The sequence below is a fragment of the Silurus aristotelis genome (genome assembly GCF_946808225.1).
Source record: "Silurus aristotelis genome assembly, chromosome: 21".
Lineage (NCBI taxonomy): Eukaryota > Metazoa > Chordata > Actinopteri > Siluriformes > Siluridae > Silurus > Silurus aristotelis.
Genome location: NC_139594.1, coordinates 20361097 through 20382744, shown reverse-complemented (window position 1 = coordinate 20382744; position 21648 = coordinate 20361097). Strand labels below are relative to the sequence as shown.

At 38.1% G+C, this 21648-nt stretch overlaps 1 protein-coding gene across 2 annotated transcripts in view; it reads left to right on the top strand.

The window, feature by feature from the left end:
- The first annotated feature begins 6370 nt into the window (after positions 1-6370).
- Positions 6371-21648, top strand: part of creb5a (cAMP responsive element binding protein 5a) — a 41698-nt gene continuing 26420 nt past the window's right edge. Inside the window, exons 1-9 of one of the 2 annotated variants that reach the window (XM_083523750.1) lie at positions 6371-6520; positions 7989-8061; positions 10163-10256; positions 11401-11504; positions 12050-12243; positions 12373-12448; positions 12567-12647; positions 13198-13464; positions 13557-13778. In XM_083523750.1, the coding sequence (XP_083379876.1) occupies positions 8008-8061; positions 10163-10256; positions 11401-11504; positions 12050-12243; positions 12373-12448; positions 12567-12647; positions 13198-13464; positions 13557-13778 (1092 nt within the window). In that variant the 5' untranslated portion in view covers positions 6371-6520; positions 7989-8007. Of the gene's footprint in view, positions 6521-7988; positions 8062-10162; positions 10257-11400; positions 11505-12049; positions 12244-12357; positions 12449-12566; positions 12648-13197; positions 13465-13556; positions 13779-21648 lie in introns of both variants that reach the window. The other variant, XM_083523749.1, reaches the window with a different exon arrangement.

Here is a 21648-nt window from a genome sequence, read left to right as displayed (position 1 = left end):
GGCACTAACCACAAAAGAGCTGTGTTAGTCTGAATCAGCAGTGCCATGACCACATGTACCTCCTCCCTCCCTCGTTTCCATATAGAGCTCAGATCTACACAGTAAAACCTGGGCATTTTCTCAGGACAGGCTGAGAGATAGCAGACAGGACACAAACATCATTCCATTTACAGTCGAGGGAGGAAAACATCTGGACATAAACATTTGGACATTTTTGCAGTGTTGCTGAGAATCTGTATTCAGTGTTGTGCTGATGTAGAAGACAAGGTCATACCTTGAATGTTTTTAGCTTCAGCAGGGAAGTTATTGAGACTGTAGTAACTTCACACAGCATTTGTGAAGATTTTCCCAAATCCCAGGACTGTATGCACATTTGGATAAACATCTTGGGAAAATGGTCTAAATTGGAGTGGGGGAAGTTAAATACTCCAAAAGACACTTTTTATGGCTTTCAAATTTAAAACACAGGTTTTCACAGTAATGACATAGAAGAACTATTTTTAGTTTCACAGCAAACCCCCATAGTTCTTAAAATATATATATATATATATATATATATATATATATATATATATATATATATTTTTTTTTATAAGTGCTATAAAGCACCTTTTCTGGTTCTTCTAAACGCTCTTGACCACCCTATTAATAACCCATTCATACTTTAAAATAACATCATATTAAACATAAACGTGCTAAAACCAATAAATGTCATAGGAGAACCATTTTCTTATTGCCATAAAGAACATTTTTCCATTAAAATAAAAAATATTTTGTACAATAAAAGTTTTCTTAGATGTTAAAGGTTTTTCACAGAGCCATAAAACTTAATATAACTGGTAAAGGTTAGTAAAGAATCATGAATAATAAGATTTACTGGATGGATTCCTGAAGTAATTAAATTGTTTTATTTCTGTTTCTTGGGTGCTCATTATGAACCTTGTGAAACACCTGCCGAAAGCTGATTGGTCTTCCTTTACCTACATTTTTCCTCAACCAGAAGTACTTAAACTTGTTCTAAATATAATAAACTTTAATTAGCACTGGTTATGTACCTAAATCTTTCAAACTGCCAGTTATCATCTCCCTAATTAAAAAACCTGAACTTTACCCTGTCAGGTTTCAAGTTCAAGTTTATTTCTATAGTGTTTTTCACAGCGGACATTGTCTCAAAGCAGCTTTACAGAATTTTAGAATGAAAATGAACGATGTGCATTTACCCCTGATGATGAAGACTGGGGCAACTGTGGTAAAGGAAAAAAATCTCTTAAATGTTGTGAGGAAGAAACCTTGAGAGGAACCAGACTCAAAAAAGGAACCTCATCCTCATTGGGGTGACATCAAGAGTGTGATTACAAATTGTTTAACAATACAGAACACTGGCGAGTGAGAACATGAGCACTGGAGTGTGTGATTATGATTCATTCTACAGTCTTATACAGTCAGTTGATGTTTTGGAACCAGGAGCTACTGAGCAAAATAAATAAAATAGCTCAACATCAGAGATCATCACAGATCCTCCATGCCAGAGCCTTTAAACACTCAAAGAGGGCCAATGTTCAAACTCTAAATAAAGTGGAATCAAAATGCCGCTGGTACGTCTCTAGATGGTTTGGGATGGTTGCGGCATCTACTTCTTTAAAGGTCCACAATCTTCATGAGGTGGGATGTGACTGTGGCTGGAGCAACCTGAGGAAGCCTCGGGATGGGGAGAGAAAATTATGCAGTGGAGAGAAATTAGTGTAGCTGCTGTTCATGATATTAACAGCACAAGTTGATAATGTGCAGGTGATCAGATGTTCTGGAGCACATGGTTTTTGACTCGCTAAAAAGATACGTCTTTAATCTACACTTAAACTGAGAGAGTGTGTCTGAGCCCCGAACACTGTCAGAAACACTATTCCAAAGTTTAGGAGCTAAATGTGAGAATGTTCTACCATCTTTAGTGGACTTTGCTATTCTAGGAACTACTAGAAGTCCAGAGTTTTGAAATCTGAAGGAGTGTGATGGATTGTAACGTGTTACAAGAGTGGAGAGATACATGGGATATAAACCATTTAGTGTTTTGTAGGTAAAAAGCAGTAGTTTGTAGTGGATTTGTAACTTGACAGGTAGCCAGTGTAGGGATGAGAAGATTGGGGTTATATGATCATATTTTCTCGACCTTGTGAGAACTCTGACTGCTGCATTCTGGACTAACTGTAGCTTGTTTATCAATGATGTAGGACATCCACCTAGTAATGCATTCCAATTGTCCAGTCTGGAGGTCGTGAACGCATGGACGAGCTTCTCTGCATCAGATATAGATAACATGTTTCTTAGCAATATTTCTAAGGTGGAAGAAGCCTGTATTTGTAATATGATTATGTGATATGATTTTTAAAAGACAAGTTGGTGTCTAAAATAACTCCCAGGTCTATCACTGTTAAACTAGTAGTTACAGAACATCCTTCTAAATGCAGGTTGAAATGCTGGAGCTTCTGTGTTCCAGTTAACCTGGTCAATTGAGATGTTTCATCTGGTTTTTATGAGATATATATGAGATTGGATTTCATCTGCATAACAGTGGAAGCTGATCCCATGCTTTCTAATAATATTTTCCAAGGGAAACATGTATATTGTGAAAAGCAGGGGTCCTAGAACTGAACCTTGTGGCACCCCATATTGAACTTGGATAAACATGGATAGCTCTCCACTTAAAACTACAAAATGTTAACGATCAGACAGGTAGGATTTAAACCAGCTTAATGCCTGTCCCTGAATGCTGATGTTATTCTGTAAGCGATCCAGGAGAAAGTCATAATCTATAGTGTTACTGCTGCAGTGACTGCAGCAGTAAGATCTAGTTACAGAGAGATGTAGCCTTGGTCTGAAGCTAAAAACAGGTCATTCCCAACTATAAGTCAATATCAAACATTCCCTTTATCTCCAGAATTTCAGAAAAGGTTGTAGCACAGCAGTTCTGCTCACAGCTCCTATGTCTCCTTCTTTTAGCTGCTCCCAATAGGGGTCGCTACAGCAGATCATCTGTCTCCATACTCTACCAACTACCGGCATGACTTTTCTTACCTCATTTATCTTCCCCCTCTCCTTTTCCTCCTTTGGCCAACAGTAGCCCAATTTCCATGTCTTCCCTCACCACATCCATAAACGTCCTCCTTGGTCTTCCTCTTTTCCTCCTTCCTGGTGGCTCCATCCTCAGCATTCTCCTACCGATATACCCCATGTCCCTCCTCTGCACATGTCCAAACCATTTAAATCACACCTCCCTCTCCTTGTTTCCAAAATGTCCTACATGTGCTGTTCCTCTAATAAACTTGTTTCTAATCGTGTCCATCATCGTCACTCTCAATGAAATTCTCAACATCTTCAGCTCTGCTAGCTCCAACTCCACCTCCTGTCTTTTACTCAATCTCTAAACCATACAACATTAAAGATCTTCCAAAATTTTGCTCAATTATCTGGTTAAAAACTCCACTGCCATCTCTCCTAAACATCTCCACACTTCTACTGGTATGTCATCTGGTCAATTCGACTTTCCACTCTTCGTCCTCTTAATTGCTGTTCTCACTTCCTCCTTATTAATCCTATTCACTTCCTGCTTTATCATCTCCACATTATCCAACAATCTCTCCTTCTCTCATTTTATTCATTCATCAGCTTCTCAAAATACTCACTAGTCAACACTTTTCCATCTCCATCCTTTATTGCTCTAATTTGCAGCACATCCTTCCCAGCTCGGTCCCTCTGCCTGGCCAATTCACCACCACTGAGCCAATGTGACCTCTTCCCTGAACCTCTCACTACAGTCTTCCTCCTTCACTTTCCACCATCTTATTCTTCTTTCAGTCTTCACTTTTCTCCTCTTATTCTTCACCTCCGAAACCATCCTACAGACCACTACACTGTCCCCTGCCAACACCTTACACTCTCCAATCTCCTTCAGGTTGCATCTCCTACATAGAACATAGTCCACCTGTGTGCACCTTCCTCCACTTTTATACGTCACCCTATGATCCTCCTTCTTCTCAAAATATGTATTCACCACTACCATTTCCATCCTTTCCATTCCTCTCCTTAAAGCCATACCTACCCATCACCTCCTTATCACCTCTGTTCCCTTCACCTACATGCCCATTAAAATCTGCCCCAATCACCAATCTTTTATTCCTAGGTTCACCTTCTACTACTTCATCTAATTCACTCCAAAATTGTTCCTTTTCCTGAATCTCACAACCCACTTCTAGAGCATAAGCACTGAACGTAAAGCTGGAAGTTGAAGGGGTTAGGGTTAGGGTTAGGGTAAATGTGATATTTATCATCACCCCTTCAACTTCCAGCTTCACGTTCATAAACATGTCAGAAACTCTCTTCACCTCCACTACACTCTTACTGTACTCTTCCTTCAGAATCCCCCCTACACCATTTCTCTTTCTATCCACACCATGATAGAACAGTTTAAACCCACCTCCAATGTTCCTGCCTTACTCCCTTTCCACTTCGTCTCCTGAACACACAACATATCTACCTTTCTCCTCTTCATCATATCAGCTAACTCTCTCCCTTTACCAGTCATAGTGTCAAAGTACCAACATTTAAATTGCCCATCCAAACCTCCACTCTCCTACACTTCTCCTTTCCTTGCTGTCTCTTAATGAAGTTTCTGTCTCAGTTTGTACAGCAGTCAAAGACCTTGGTGTGATTATTGACTCGAGTCTTTCCTTTAAGGCTCACATGAATAATATCACCAGGATCGCCTTCTTTCACCTTAGAAATATTGCTAAATATAGAAATATGATGTTACAGGATGCAGAAAAACTAGTTCATGCTTTTGTTACTTCTAGATTAGACTACTGTAACGCTTTACTGTCTGGGTGTGCGAGTAGGTGCAGAAATAAGCTTCAGTTAGTTTAGAATGCAGCAGCAAGAGTCCTCACTAGATCTAGGAAATATGACCACATCACCCCTGTATTAATCAATCTACACTGCTCCCAATCAAATCTCGCATTGATTATAAAATACTACTACTAACGTATAAAGCACTTAACGATCTCGCGCCACAGTATCTGAGTGAACTTCTTTACCAGTATGATCCTCCACGCCTACTTAGATCAAAAAGTGCAGGCTATTTGTTGGTACCTCAAATAATGAAGACTACAGCAGGGGGCAAATGTTCCTCTTACAAACCCCTCAGTTATGGAACAACCTTCCTATCAGTGTTCGTGACTCAGACACAGTCTCAGTGTTCAAGTTGAGGCTGAAAACGTATATATTTAGTCTTGCCTTTTTTGTCAGTAGGTCTTGCTTAGATCTTAGATCTTTCCTCTACTGAGCCCCTACTTACACCCTGATCACACTGTACAGTTTCCTTAAACCCTTTAACAATGAAAATGCATCTCAATCATTATTTTCTCTTTTTCTTTCACCCCTCTACTCTCTCTCACTTTCCTCTCATTACCTCTGGATGGAGATCTTCTAAATTGAGACCACTCTGTGCAGCTGGGGATATTTCCAAATCCATGCCCAATATCCATGGAGCCGCTGAGCAACTCAGAAACTTTGAAGACCATGGTTTCTTCCTCAGACCATCACAAGGAGTTTTTTCTTGCCACAGTCACCACTGGCTCGCTCACCAGGGATAAACAATTATAAGGAACTAACTTATAAGCAAAAAACTCTCTCACATTATTTTATGTGACCTCATTACCGCTCTATATGTGTAAAGATATATGCTTTAAGATGTCCATTGTAAAATGTGCTATGCAAAAACAATTGAATTGAATTGGCTGAATTGAATTGTTTTTTTTAAGTAAGTAGATCATCACGATAACTACATGTAAACATAACCCACCCCTTTACACATGAGTGACAGTTAGTAGGCAGTTTTATTGTAAAACATCTTTTTGAGAATGATCAATGTTCATATTGTTAACTTTTAACACTCAACATCTATTTTTATAAATGTAATACTACTAATTCTACTACTAACAATAATAATAACAATATTATTAAATTTATATTTCATATTATATTTTATATCATATATATTATATATAATAATAATAATGATAATAATAATAATAATAATAATAATAATAATAATAATAATAATAATAATAATAATAATAAGATTGATAAGCAGATGGAAACAGTCTGTAGTCTTTCAGACAGGCACGCGCACGGCGCGCGGGCACGAGGACTAGGCACTGTCCCGCGCACGCATCCACGCAGCTGTTTGCGCAGCAGTGTCATGAAGCCACGCCCCCTCCTGGCTCAGACCCCGACCCTCTGAGCCAATGCGTGTCTCCGTTCTCCGAGTAGGCGGAGCTTAAGGCACAAAACCCCGCCCAGCACTTCCTAAAAGACCGGGGCGCAATGATTTAGAAGTTCAGGAATCCCGGCGTGACGTCACCGCGGGGTGATGTAATGCCTCTGTAAATAGACCATGGTGTAATCGTGCTTCAGTCCGGCGCGCGCGGGGTTAGCGCGAGGAGCGTGACTCGTGTCGGTCTGCCTTCAGGTAAGTTACCTTTACTTCTGTCACTCTTACAGTCAGGTGTGTGTGTGTGTGTGTGTGTGTGTGTGTGTGTGTGAGGAAAGCGCGTGTGTGAGAGTGAGAGTGTGTCCGCTGATGAACAGGGTTCAGAATCTATTTGAAGACCTGTGACAGCATGTCTCTTTCTCAAACACACACACACACACACACACACACACACACACACATACACACAGAGCTTGTGGCCGTGTGCTAGTTTAAAGTCTGTCCTTTAATAAACTCCACCGTACACCAGGCACTGGGTTCAGGTGATCCTGAGGTCTCTTCTCACAGACGCGGTGTGTGTGTGTGTGTGTGTGTGTGTGTGTGTGTGTGTGTGTGTGTGTGTGTGTGTGTGTGTGTGTTTCGTCATCACATCAGCGCTTCACGTGTTTCATAGAACTTTCAGGCTCCACGAGTCGCACCAGATTTCAGGTCAATACACCGCACTGGAAGTCGTGTCTGTTGGCATGACGTCACTCCGCGGGTCAGTTCAGCACGTCACTTTAATCAGCTCTCGGTGATGACGTCATGACCCCAGCGAAGGAACTGAAAAAGGAAATAATGAATAAAAACAGCGACTTGTTGAGTAGTGTAGGATATATATACTGTACACATGTCACGACTTAGATGAGTCAGAGAGAGAGAAGGAGAGAGGGAAGGAGAGAGGGAGGGAGAGAGGGAGGGAGAGAGTAATAGACAAAGGGAGGGAGAGAGAGAGTGATATAGAGAGTGAAATAGAGATAGATAGAAGGAGGGAGAGAGAGTGATTGAGGGAGGAAGGGAGGGAGAGAGTTATAGAGAGAGGGAGGGGAAGAGAGTGATATAGAGGAGGGTGATTGAAAAAGGAAGGGAGAGAGAGTGATAGAGAGAAAAAGAGAGAGAGTGAGAGAGAGAGAGAGAGAGAGAGAGAGAGAGAGAGAGAGAGAGAGAGAGAGAGAGAGAGAAGAGAGAGAGAGAGAGAGAGAGAGAGAGAGAGAGAGAGAGAGAGATAGCAAGGAAGAGCTAGGGAAACAGAGTGATAGAGAAAAAGAGAAAGAGAGAGAGAGAGAGAGAGAGAGAGAGAGAGAGAGAGAGAGAGAGAGAGAGAGAATGAGTAGGTTCAGGGATTAGTCTGCTTCTGTGTGTGTGTGTGTGTGTGTGTGTGTGTGTGTGTGTGTGTGTTTGAGACAGATTGATGACAGATTGCTAATAGAGCACACACACACACACATACACACACACACACACACACACACACACACACACACACACACACGTAACAACAAACACCACCACATGGATCTCTCACAGTGTGTGTCTCAGGAACCCTGTGAGCTCCACCAGCTACTGCACATGACACTTTATTACACACCACTGTGTCTATTCTAACTCTGTGTGTGTGTGTCTGTGTGTGTGTCTGTGTGTGTGTGTCTGCGTGTGTGTGTGTGTTTGTGTGCGTGTGCGTGTGTAGGCTCTTCACGGCCACAGTGATGAACTGTGATCAGGAGGGGCCATATGTATGCACTGCACCCGGATGCACTCAGGTGAGTCTTCCCTCTACCTCTACCTACACCACTACAAGTACCACTACCTGTACCCACACCTCTACCTGTACCTTTACCTGCACCTCTAACTAAACCTACACCACTACCTGTACCCACACCTCTACCTGTACCTATACCTCTACCTCTACCTACACCACTACCTCCACCTCTACCTGTACCCACACCTCTACCTGTACCTCTACCTACACCACTACCTGTACCACTACCTTTACCCACACCTCTACCTGTACCGCTACCTGCACTTCTAACTCTACCTACACCAATACCTGTACCACTACCTGTACCCACACCTCTACCTGCACCTCTAACTCTACCTACACCAATACCTGTAACTTTACCTGTACCTCTAACTCTACCTACACCACTACCTGTACCACTACCTGTACCCACACCTCTAACTGTACCTCTAACTCTACCTATACCACTACCTGTAACTCTACCTGTACCTCTAACTCTACCTACACCTGTACCTCTACCTTTACCTGTACCTCTACATGTACCTTTAACTCTACCTACACCACTACCTGTAACTCTACCTGTACCTCTAACTCTACCTACACCTCTACCTGTACCTCTACATGTACCTATAACTCTACCTACACCACTACCTGTAACTCTACCTGTACCTCTAACTCTACCTACACCACTACCTGTACCTCTACCTGTACCTCTACATGCACCTCTAACTCTACCTGTACCTCTACCTGTACCTCTACCTGTACCTCTACCTGTACCTACACCTCTACCTGTACCTCTAACTGTACCTCTACCTGTACCGCTTCCACTACCTGTACCTCTACATGTACCTCTAACTCTACCTACACCTCTACCTGTACCTCTACCTGTACCTACACTTCTACCTGTACCTCTAACTGTACCTCTACCTGTACCGCTACCACTACCTGTACCTCTACCTGTACCTCTACCTGTAACTCTACCTGTACCTACACCTTTACCTGTACCTCTAACTCTACCTACACCTCTACCTGTACCTCTACCTGTACCTACACCTCTACCTGTACCTCTACCTGTACCTCTAACTCTACCTACACCTACACCTGTACCTCTACCTATACCTCTACCTGTACCTCTACCTACACCACTACCTGTACCACTACCTGTACCTACACCTCTACCTGTACCTCTAACTGTACCTCTAACTCTACCTACACCTACACCTGTACCTCTACCTTTACCTGTACCTCTACATGTACCTTTACCACTACCTGTAACTCTATCTGTACCTCTAACTCTACCTACACCTCTACCTGTACCTCTACCTGAACCTACACCTCTACCTGTACCTCTACCTGTACCTCTAACTCTACCTACACCACCACCTCTACCTCTACCTATACCTCTACCTGTACCTCTACCTGTACCTCTACCTACACCACTACCTGTACCTCTACCTGTACCTCTAACTCTACCTACACCACTACCTGTACCTCTACCCACACCTCTAACTGTACCTCTACCTCTACCTACACCACTACCTGTACCACTACCTGTACCTCTACCTACACCACTACCTGTACCTCTACCTGTACTTACACCTCTACATGTACCTCTATCTGTACCTCTACCTGTATCTCTACCTGTACCTCTACCTTTACTTACACCTTTACCTGTACCTCTATCTGAACCTACACCTCTACCTGTACCTTTACCTGTACCTCTAACTCTACCTACACCACCACCTGTACCTCTACCTATACCTCTACCTGTACCTCTACCTGTACCTCTACCTACACCACTACCTGTACCTCTACCTGTACCTCTAACTCTACCTACACCACTACCTGTACCTCTACCCACACCTCTAACTGTACCTCTACCTCTACCTACACCTCTACCTGTACCACTACCTGTACCTCTACCTGTACCTACACCACTACCTGTACCTCTACCTGTACTTACACCTCTACCTGTACCTCTACCTGTACCTCTACCTGTACCTCTACCTTTACTTACACCTCTACCTGTACCTCTACCTCTATCTGTACCTCTAGCTATATCAGTGTGTTACAGCTGTACAGGTGTGTATTAGCATTTCACCTTTCTGTGTTGATGTCTGTAGCGCTTCTACAGAGAAGATCATCTGATCATACACAGACACAAGCATGAGATGACCCTCAAATTCTCCTCCATCAAGTGTGACAACACACTGTCAGGTAGGACACGTCCTTACACACTGTTCCCATTAACATCAACAACACGAGAAAAAAGTTATTAAATAATACTTATAACAATTATAATATTTTATAACAATATTAGTAAAGATCAACTTGAACAAATGGTGACAGCAAAAATCCATTCAGAAACAGTTTGGTTTGGTGTCATGCTGAATCAGGTTTGACTTTCTGTACAATTGTGTGTCTCCAACTTTGTGTAACAGTTTGGGGAAGAGCCACATGTGGCTAGAAAAGTCAGGTGTGCCAATACCTATAGCAGTATACAGTCTCTGTGAAAAGTGTCGAAGACACTTATGGTGTTCGAGAGACATATGGATGTTCTTCTACCATAGAAACAAAAGGAACAGGACTGTAGTGTAGTGTGGTGTTACTGGGACGAGCTCTGTAGCAGGAACATGTAAGTTTGATACATGAGCCAGTAGATGGCACTGTTACAATGATTTACTCATGGCATGTGGAGGTATTTATTCTTTTTGCACACACTTTTTAGAAATTTGCTGCGTTCAATGACTTTCACATCCATGACCAGTCTTCTGAAATATAGAACATCTGCAAAAAATGATTATAGCTTAAATAAGTGGAGAATGTGAAAATGTGGAGATGTAATTGGACAGAAAGCCTCGTGGATGTCTCAGGATGTCTCAGCCAGGAGTGACTATCATGATGTTTAGCACTGTCAAATGAAAGACCATGGCATTCCACCACATACTCCCACAAGGTCTCTGAGCACTATTCACATGACCTCTTGAGTTTCCTGCACGCAGACTGCCAGGGCTGGATTAGATAGTCCAGAAAGTCCTGTCCAAGGTGCACTGCCAGAGAGAGACGTCGATGAAATCTTAGCCAAATGCAGAAGGACGACTTGATACCTCAAAGTACCATCAGTATGAGTGATGAGACCACACGTGTCCATGTGTTTACTTTTTCTTATAAACGTCTTCACAGCTCTGGAGTTTTTAGGATTTTTATGATTCACCATCACATTATTTTTTCACAAATAAAAAAACAGCCACAGCATTTTAGATTCCTTCATCTTCCATCGGCTTTAGTGCAGTCAGTAGTGTCTCCTCCCAGTGTCTTGTGTGTGCATGTGCATGTAACTGTACCGTGTGCTGATCTTTAGATCAGACTCCGACTCCAACGCGTTTCCTGAGGAACTGTGAGGAGGTCGGACTCTTTAGTGACCTGGAGCTTACTCAGGCATCAGACGAAGAGGAAACGCCACAGGTAGGAGACGTGTAGAAACACGACACTGACACACACTGACGAACTGCTACACGTGTCTGATCTACAGTTCACCAACTCAAATTAGCTCCCCCCTTATCACACTGGGCCGTCCCACTCAGACTAGCTAACTGCTACCTCATTATCTACATACACACCTGCAAAACTGTCCGACACAGGAAGTGCACCATCTTGTGTCAGATACAGGAAGTGCACCCTCTACTGTCCGACATGAGGAGTGCACCCTCCATGATCTGTCACAGGAAATGCACCCTCTACTGTCAGACTCAAGATGTGCACCCATTACAGCTGGACACAGGAAGCGCACCCTTTATTGTCGGAAACAGGAAGTGCACCCTCTGCTGTCAGACACAGGAAAGCCACTGTGATTTAAACACGTTTGTGTAATGTCCTGAAATACAATAATAGAAGGAGACGATTTTGTAAGGCCCTCTGAACACACACACAAACACACCTGCTGATGTAAATTAGATTGTTATGGTGCTTCGAACATCATTTATAGTTTTTCTATAAATATTTCCTGCTAGAACTTTTCAGTCCAGGGCTCATCAGGAGACACTTGCAGTGAGCAGCATGAATCCCAGCAGCAGCAGCAGCAGCAGCAGCAGCAGCACTGTGCCGTGGCTCACTTTCCCACAACTCATCTCCACACACACACCTCTCAGTGTTCATCTCATTGCTCTCTGGTACGACACAGCACCCACAGCACCACCAACACACAGTGAGTACTACTGCACACACACACACACACACACACACACACACACACACATAATATTTAGATATAAATATACATAGACATGTTTTTGTGTTTCACTGCTAATTCTATCCACAGTCTCACTGATTGTAGGATAGAAGCCAGTTGTCTTCACCCCCAACAGCGTCTCCCTGCAGCATGCGCCCTGCAGGCAGCGCCCCCTATGCGGGTGAGTGTTATTCTAGCTCCACTTCATATTTAACACAAATGACATCACACACACTTCTCTCTCAGATGCACACCATCATTTAACACTGTGTACTACTTTCTTCTCACTGGTATATCAGATGAACACGCAGTTACCAGTGGACGACAACATACCTGACCTTCTAGGACCTGCTCACTCCAGATCCTGCTCCACACCCCAGGTACTGCACGTCACAATACTCTCCATGCTAACGTCATGGGGAAACTAACCATATGGAGATTCACACCCATAACCGGTACAGTATGAGTAAAACTATGTGCACCCCTGACTATATATAAGGTTATTCACCAAATTGTTACCACAAACGAGCTCCATGAAGACATCAGTGTCTAATCTCACTAATAGGTGAATGATCACTAATCAGAATCAGAAAGAGCTTTATTGCCAGGTGTGTTTGCACTTACAAGGAGTTTGTTTGTTTGGAAGTTCAGAAGCTTCCAGTTACACTTGAAGAAAAAAGAAATTAAATAAATAAAAAAGTAAAAATTTTCTTAAATCCTTAAAGCCATGCCCCAAAATCTAGTGGACAGAAGAGTGGAGATGTAAATACAGAGGGAATTAATCTGCAATGAGAAGGACATGTGGGTGTGATGGTCAGGTGTGTACATACTTTTCAGACACATAATAACTGCATAACTGATACTCATGTGGCATCACACTGTATCTGCTGTATCTTCAACAATAATCTATTCTCACTCATGATCCATCAGAGGGCAAAGATCATGTCATGCCAGACTCACCCACTGGCTTCCAAAGGCAACCAGAACCCCATGGGTCACATGATGGAGATGATGTCAACACAGCAGATGAGGTTGGGGCCCCCACTGACGCATCAGCCCTATCAGCAGCAGAGACACACCCATCAGCATCAAAGTCAAGTGGATTCCCCGCCCAGCTGTACTCACCATTCGCCCCCTGCACATCTGCACTCAGCTCCGGCGCAACACCTGCCGCACCAGCCAAGCCCTGCACCCCAGGCACCGCTCTCTATTCAGTGCTTTTTCTGGAATACTCATTTGACTTCCATGATTTTTAAGACTGTTGGTTTTTTTGGTTATTTTTTTTTCAGATGTCACCAGTTCCTAAAAACACCGCATGTGCAGAATCTCCTTCCCAGACAAGTGGAGGGAAACGCAGACGGACAGCAGAAGCAGATCCAGACGACCGCAGGCGCAAGTTTCTGGAAAGGAACAGAGCGGCAGCGTCACGCTGCAGGCAGAAGAGGAAGATCTGGGTGACGTCACTGGAAAAGAAGGCAGAGGAACTTACACACACAAACCTGCAGCTCCAGGTACAGAAACACGAGAAGCAGCAAATCCCGCTCGGTGCAGTTCCAGCTGTTGGCCACGAGAGGGTCAGAATAACACCAAATATAGAAAAGACTCGCATTGTTACATCACCGGTGTCTGATCTTTAGTTCAAATCAATTTAATTAAGCTGTACTGCAGTTTTATTTCTAACGAATATACATACATACATACATACATACACATATATACATACATATATATATATATATATATATATATATATATATATATATATATTACTTTACATAAACAAACAGGTTATACATTTATTATGTATTGGTTTATTCTGAGTACATACACTGAACATCACCTGCTCCTACAGAAGAGTCTGACTGTCCAAACTGTCCATTAATGCACAAATCCATTACACTACATTACACTACATTACATTACACTACACTACATTACACTACATTACACTACACTACACTACATTACACTACATTATATTACACTACATTACACTACACTACATTACACTACATTATATTACACTACATTACACTACACTACATTACACTACATTACACTACACTACATTACACTACATTATATTACACTACATTACACTACACTACATTACACTACATTACACTACATTATATTACACTACATTACATTACACTACACTACATTACACTACATTATATTACACTACATTACACTACACTACATTACACTACATTACACTACATTACACTACATTATATTACACTACATTACATTACACTACACTACATTACACTACACTACATTACACTACATTACACTACATTACACTACATTATATTACACTACATTACATTACACTACACTATATTACACTACATTACACTACACTACACTACATTACACAACATTACACTACATTATATTACACTACATTACACAACATTACACTACACTACACTACATTATATTACACTACATTACACTACATTACACTACATTACATTACACTACATTACACTACACTACACTACATTACACAACATTACACTACATTATATTACACTACATTACACAACATTACACTACACTACACTACATTATATTACACTACATTACATTACACTACATTACACTACACTACACTACATTACACAACATTACACTACATTATATTACACTACATTACACAACATTACACTACACTACACTACATTATATTACACTACATTACATTACACTACATTATATTACACTACATTACACTACATTACATTACACTACATTACATTACATTACACTACATTACATTACACTACATTATATTACACTACATTACACAACATTACACTACATTACACTACATTACATTACACTACATTACATTACACTACATTATATTACACTACATTACACAACATTACACTACATTACACTACACTACATTACACTACATTACACTACATTACACAACATTACACTACACTACACTACATTATATTACACTACATTACACTACATTACACTACATTACACTACATTACACAACATTACACTACACTACACTACATTATATTACACTACATTACACTACATTACACAACATTACACTACACTACACTACATTATATTACACTACATTACACTACATTACACTACATTACACTACACTACACTACATTATATTACACTACATTACACTACATTACACTACATTACATTACACTACATTACATTACACTACATTATATTACACTACATTACACTACATTACACTACATTACATTACACTACATTACATTACACTACATTATATTACACTACATTACACTACACTACACTACATTACACAACATTACACTACATTACACTACATTATATTACACTACATTACACTACATTACACAACATTACACTACACTACACTACATTATATTACACTACATTACACTACATTACACTACATTACATTACACTACATTACATTACACTACATTATATTACACTACATTACACTACATTACACTACACTACATTATATTACACTACATTACACTACACTACACTACACTACATTATATTACACTACATTACACTACATTACATTACACTACATTACATTACACTACATTATATTACACTACATTACACTACACTACACTACATTACACAACATTACACTACATTACACTACATTATATTACACTACATTACACTACATTACACAACATTACACTACACTACACTACATTATATTACACTACATTACACTACATTACACTACATTACATTACACTACATTACATTACACTACATTATATTACACTACATTACATTACACTACATTATATTACACTACATTACACTACATTACATTACACTACACTACATTATATTACACTACATTACACTACATTACATTACACTACATTACATTACACTACATTATATTACACTACATTACACTACATTACACTACATTACATTACACTACATTACATTACACTACATTATATTACACTACATTACATTACACTACATTATATTACACTACATTACACTACATTACATTACACTACACTACATTATATTACACTACATTACACTACATTACATTACACTACATTACATTACACTACATTATATTACACTACATTACACTACATTACACTACATTACATTACACTACATTACATTACACTACATTATATTACACTACATTACACAACATTACACTACACTACACTACATTATATTACACTACATTACACTACATTACACTACATTACATTACACTACATTACATTACACTACATTATATTACACTACATTACACTACATTACACTACATTACATTACACTACATTACATTACACTACATTATATTACACTACATTACACTACATTACACTACATTACACAACATTACACTACACTACACTACATTATATTACACTACATTACACTACATTACACTACATTACACTACATTACATTACACTACATTACATTACACTACATTATATTACACTACATTACACTACATTACACTACATTACACAACATTACACTACACTACACTACATTATATTACACTACATTACACTACATTACATTACACTACATTATATTACACTACATTACACTACATTATATTACACTACATTACACTACATTACATTACACTACATTATATTACACTACATTACACTACATTACACTACATTATATTACACTACATTACACTACATTACATTACACAACATTACACTACATTACACAACATTACACTACATTACACTACATTATATTACACTACATTACACTACATTACACTACATTACACAACATTACACTACACTACACTACATTATATTACACTACATTACATTACACTACACTACATTACACAACATTACACTACACTACACTACATTATATTACACTACATTATATTACACTACATTACACTACACTACATTACACAACATTACACTACACTACACTACATTATATTACACTACATTATATTACACTACATTACACTACACTACATTACACAACATTACACTACACTACACTACATTATATTACACTACATTATATTACACTACATTACACTACACTACATTACACTACATTACACTACACTACATTACATTACACTACACTACATTACACTACACTACATTATATTACACTACATTACATTACACTACACTACACTACACTACACTACATTACATTACACTACACTACATTACACTACATTATATTACACTACATTACATTACACTACACTACATTACACTACACTACATTATATTACACTACATTACACTACACTACATTACACAACATTACACTACACTACACTACATTATATTACACTACATTATATTACACTACATTACACTACACTACATTACACTACATTACACTACACTACATTACATTACACTACACTACATTACACTACACTACATTATATTACACTACATTACATTACACTACACTACACTACACTACATTACATTACACTACACTACATTACACTACATTATATTACACTACATTACACTACATTACACTACACTACATTACATTACACTACACTACACTACACTACATTACACTCCATTATATTACACTACATTACACTACACTACATTACATTACACTACACTACACTACACTACACTACACTACATTACACTACATTACATTACACTACATTATATTACACTACATTACACTACATTACACTACACTACATTACACTACATTATATTACACTACATTACACTACACTACACTACACTACATTACATTACACTACATTACATTACACTACACTACACTACACTACACTACATTACACTACACTACACTACATTACATTACACTACATTACATTACACTACACTACACTACACTACACTACATTACATTACACTACACTACACTACATTACACTACATTACACTACATTACATTACACTACACTACACTACATTACATTACACTACACTACACTACATTACACTACATTACACTACATTACATTACACTACACTACACTACACTACACTACATTACATTACACTACATTACACTACATTACACTACATTATATTACACTACATTACACTACATTACACTACACTACACTACACTACATTACATTACATTACACTACACTACACTACACTACATTACATTACACTACATTACATTACACTACACTACACTACACTACATTACATTACACTACATTACATTACACTACACTACACTACACTACACTACATTACATTACACTACACTACACTACATTACACTACATTACACTACATTACATTACACTACACTACACTACATTACATTACACTACACTACACTACATTACACTACATTACACTACATTACATTACACTACACTACACTACACTACACTACATTACATTACACTACATTACACTACATTACACTACATTATATTACACTACATTACACTACATTACACTACACTACACTACACTACATTACATTACATTACACTACACTACACTACACTACATTACATTACACTACATTACATTACACTACACTACACTACACTACACTACATTACATTACACTACACTACATTACACTACATTATATTACACTACATTACACTACACTACACTACATTACACTACATTACACTACACTACACTACATTACATTACATTACACTACACTACACTACACTACACTACACTACATTACATTACACTACACTACATTACACTACATTATATTACACTACATTACACTACATTACACTACACTACACTACACTACATTACATTACACTACATTACATTACACTACACTACACTACACTACATTACATTACACTACACTACATTACACTACATTATATTACACTACATTACACTACATTACACTACACTACACTACACTACATTACATTACACTACATTACATTACACTACACTACACTACACTACATTACATTACACTACACTACATTACACTACATTATATTACACTACATTACACTACATTACACTACACTACACTACACTACACTACATTACATTACACTACACTACACTACACTACACTACACTACACTACATTACATTACACTACACTACACTACATTACATTACACTACATTACATTACACTACACTACACTACACTACACTACATTACATTACACTACACTACATTACACTACATTATATTACACTACATTACACTACATTACACTACACTACACTACACTACACTACATTACATTACACTACACTACACTACACTACACTACACTACATTACATTACACTACACTACACTACACTACACTACATTACATTACACTACACTACATTACACTCCATTATATTACACTACATTACACTACATTACATTACACTACATTACATTACACTACACTACACTACACTACACTACACTACATTACACTACATTACATTACACTACATTATATTACACTACATTACACTACATTACACTACACTACACTACATTACACTACATTATATTACACTACATTACACTACATTACACTACACTACACTACACTACACTACACTACACTACATTACATTACACTACACTACACTACATTACATTACACTACACTACACTACACTACACTACATTACATTACACTACATTACATTACACTACACTACACTACACTACACTACATTACATTACACTACATTACATTACACTACACTACACTACACTACACTACATTACATTACACTACATTACATTACACTACACTACACTACACTACACTACATTACATTACACTACACTACATTACACTACATTATATTACACTACATTACACTACATTACACTACACTACACTACACTACATTACATTACACTACACTACACTACACTACACTACACTACATTACATTACACTACACTACACTACACTACACTACACTACATTACATTACACTACACTACATTACACTCCATTATATTACACTACATTACACTACATTACATTACACTACATTACATTACACTACACTACACTACACTACACTACACTACATTACACTACATTACATTACACTACATTATATTACACTACATTACACTACATTACACTACACTACACTACATTACACTACATTATATTACACTACATTACACTACATTACACTACACTACACTACACTACATTACATTACACTACATTACATTACACTACACTACACTACACTACATTACATTACACTACACTACACTACACTACACTACACTACATTACACTACATTACATTACACTACATTATATTACACTACATTACACTACACTACACTACACTACATTACACTACACTACACTACATTACACTACATTATATTACACTACATTACACTACATTACACTACACTACACTACACTACATTACATTACACTACATTACATTACACTACACTACACTACACTACACTACATTACATTACACTACACTACATTACACTACATTATATTACACTACATTACACTACATTACACTACACTACACCACATTACATTACATTACACTACACTACATTACACTACATTATATTACACTACATTACACTACATTACACTACACTACACTACATTACATTACACTACATTACATTACACTACACTACACTACACTACACTACACTACATTACATTACACTACACTACATTACACTACATTATATTACACTACATTACACTACATTACACTACACTACACTACATTACATTACACTACATTACATTACACTACACTACACTACACTACACTACATTACATTACATTACACTACACTACACTACACTACACTACATTACATTACACTACACTACATTACACTACATTATATTACACTACATTACACTACATTACACTACACTACACTACACTACATTACATTACACTACACTACACTACATTACATTACACTACACTACATTACATTACACTACATTACATTACACTACACTACATTACACTCCATTATATTACACTACATTACACTACACTACATTACACTACACTACACTACACTACACTACACTACACTACACTACATTACACTACATTACATTACACTACATTATATTACACTACATTACACTACATTATATTACACTACATTACACTACATTACACTACACTACACTACATTACACTACATTATATTACACTACATTACACTACATTACACTACACTACACTACATTACATTACACTACATTACATTACACTACACTACACTACACTACACTACATTACATTACACTACATTACACTACATTATATTACACTACATTACATTACATT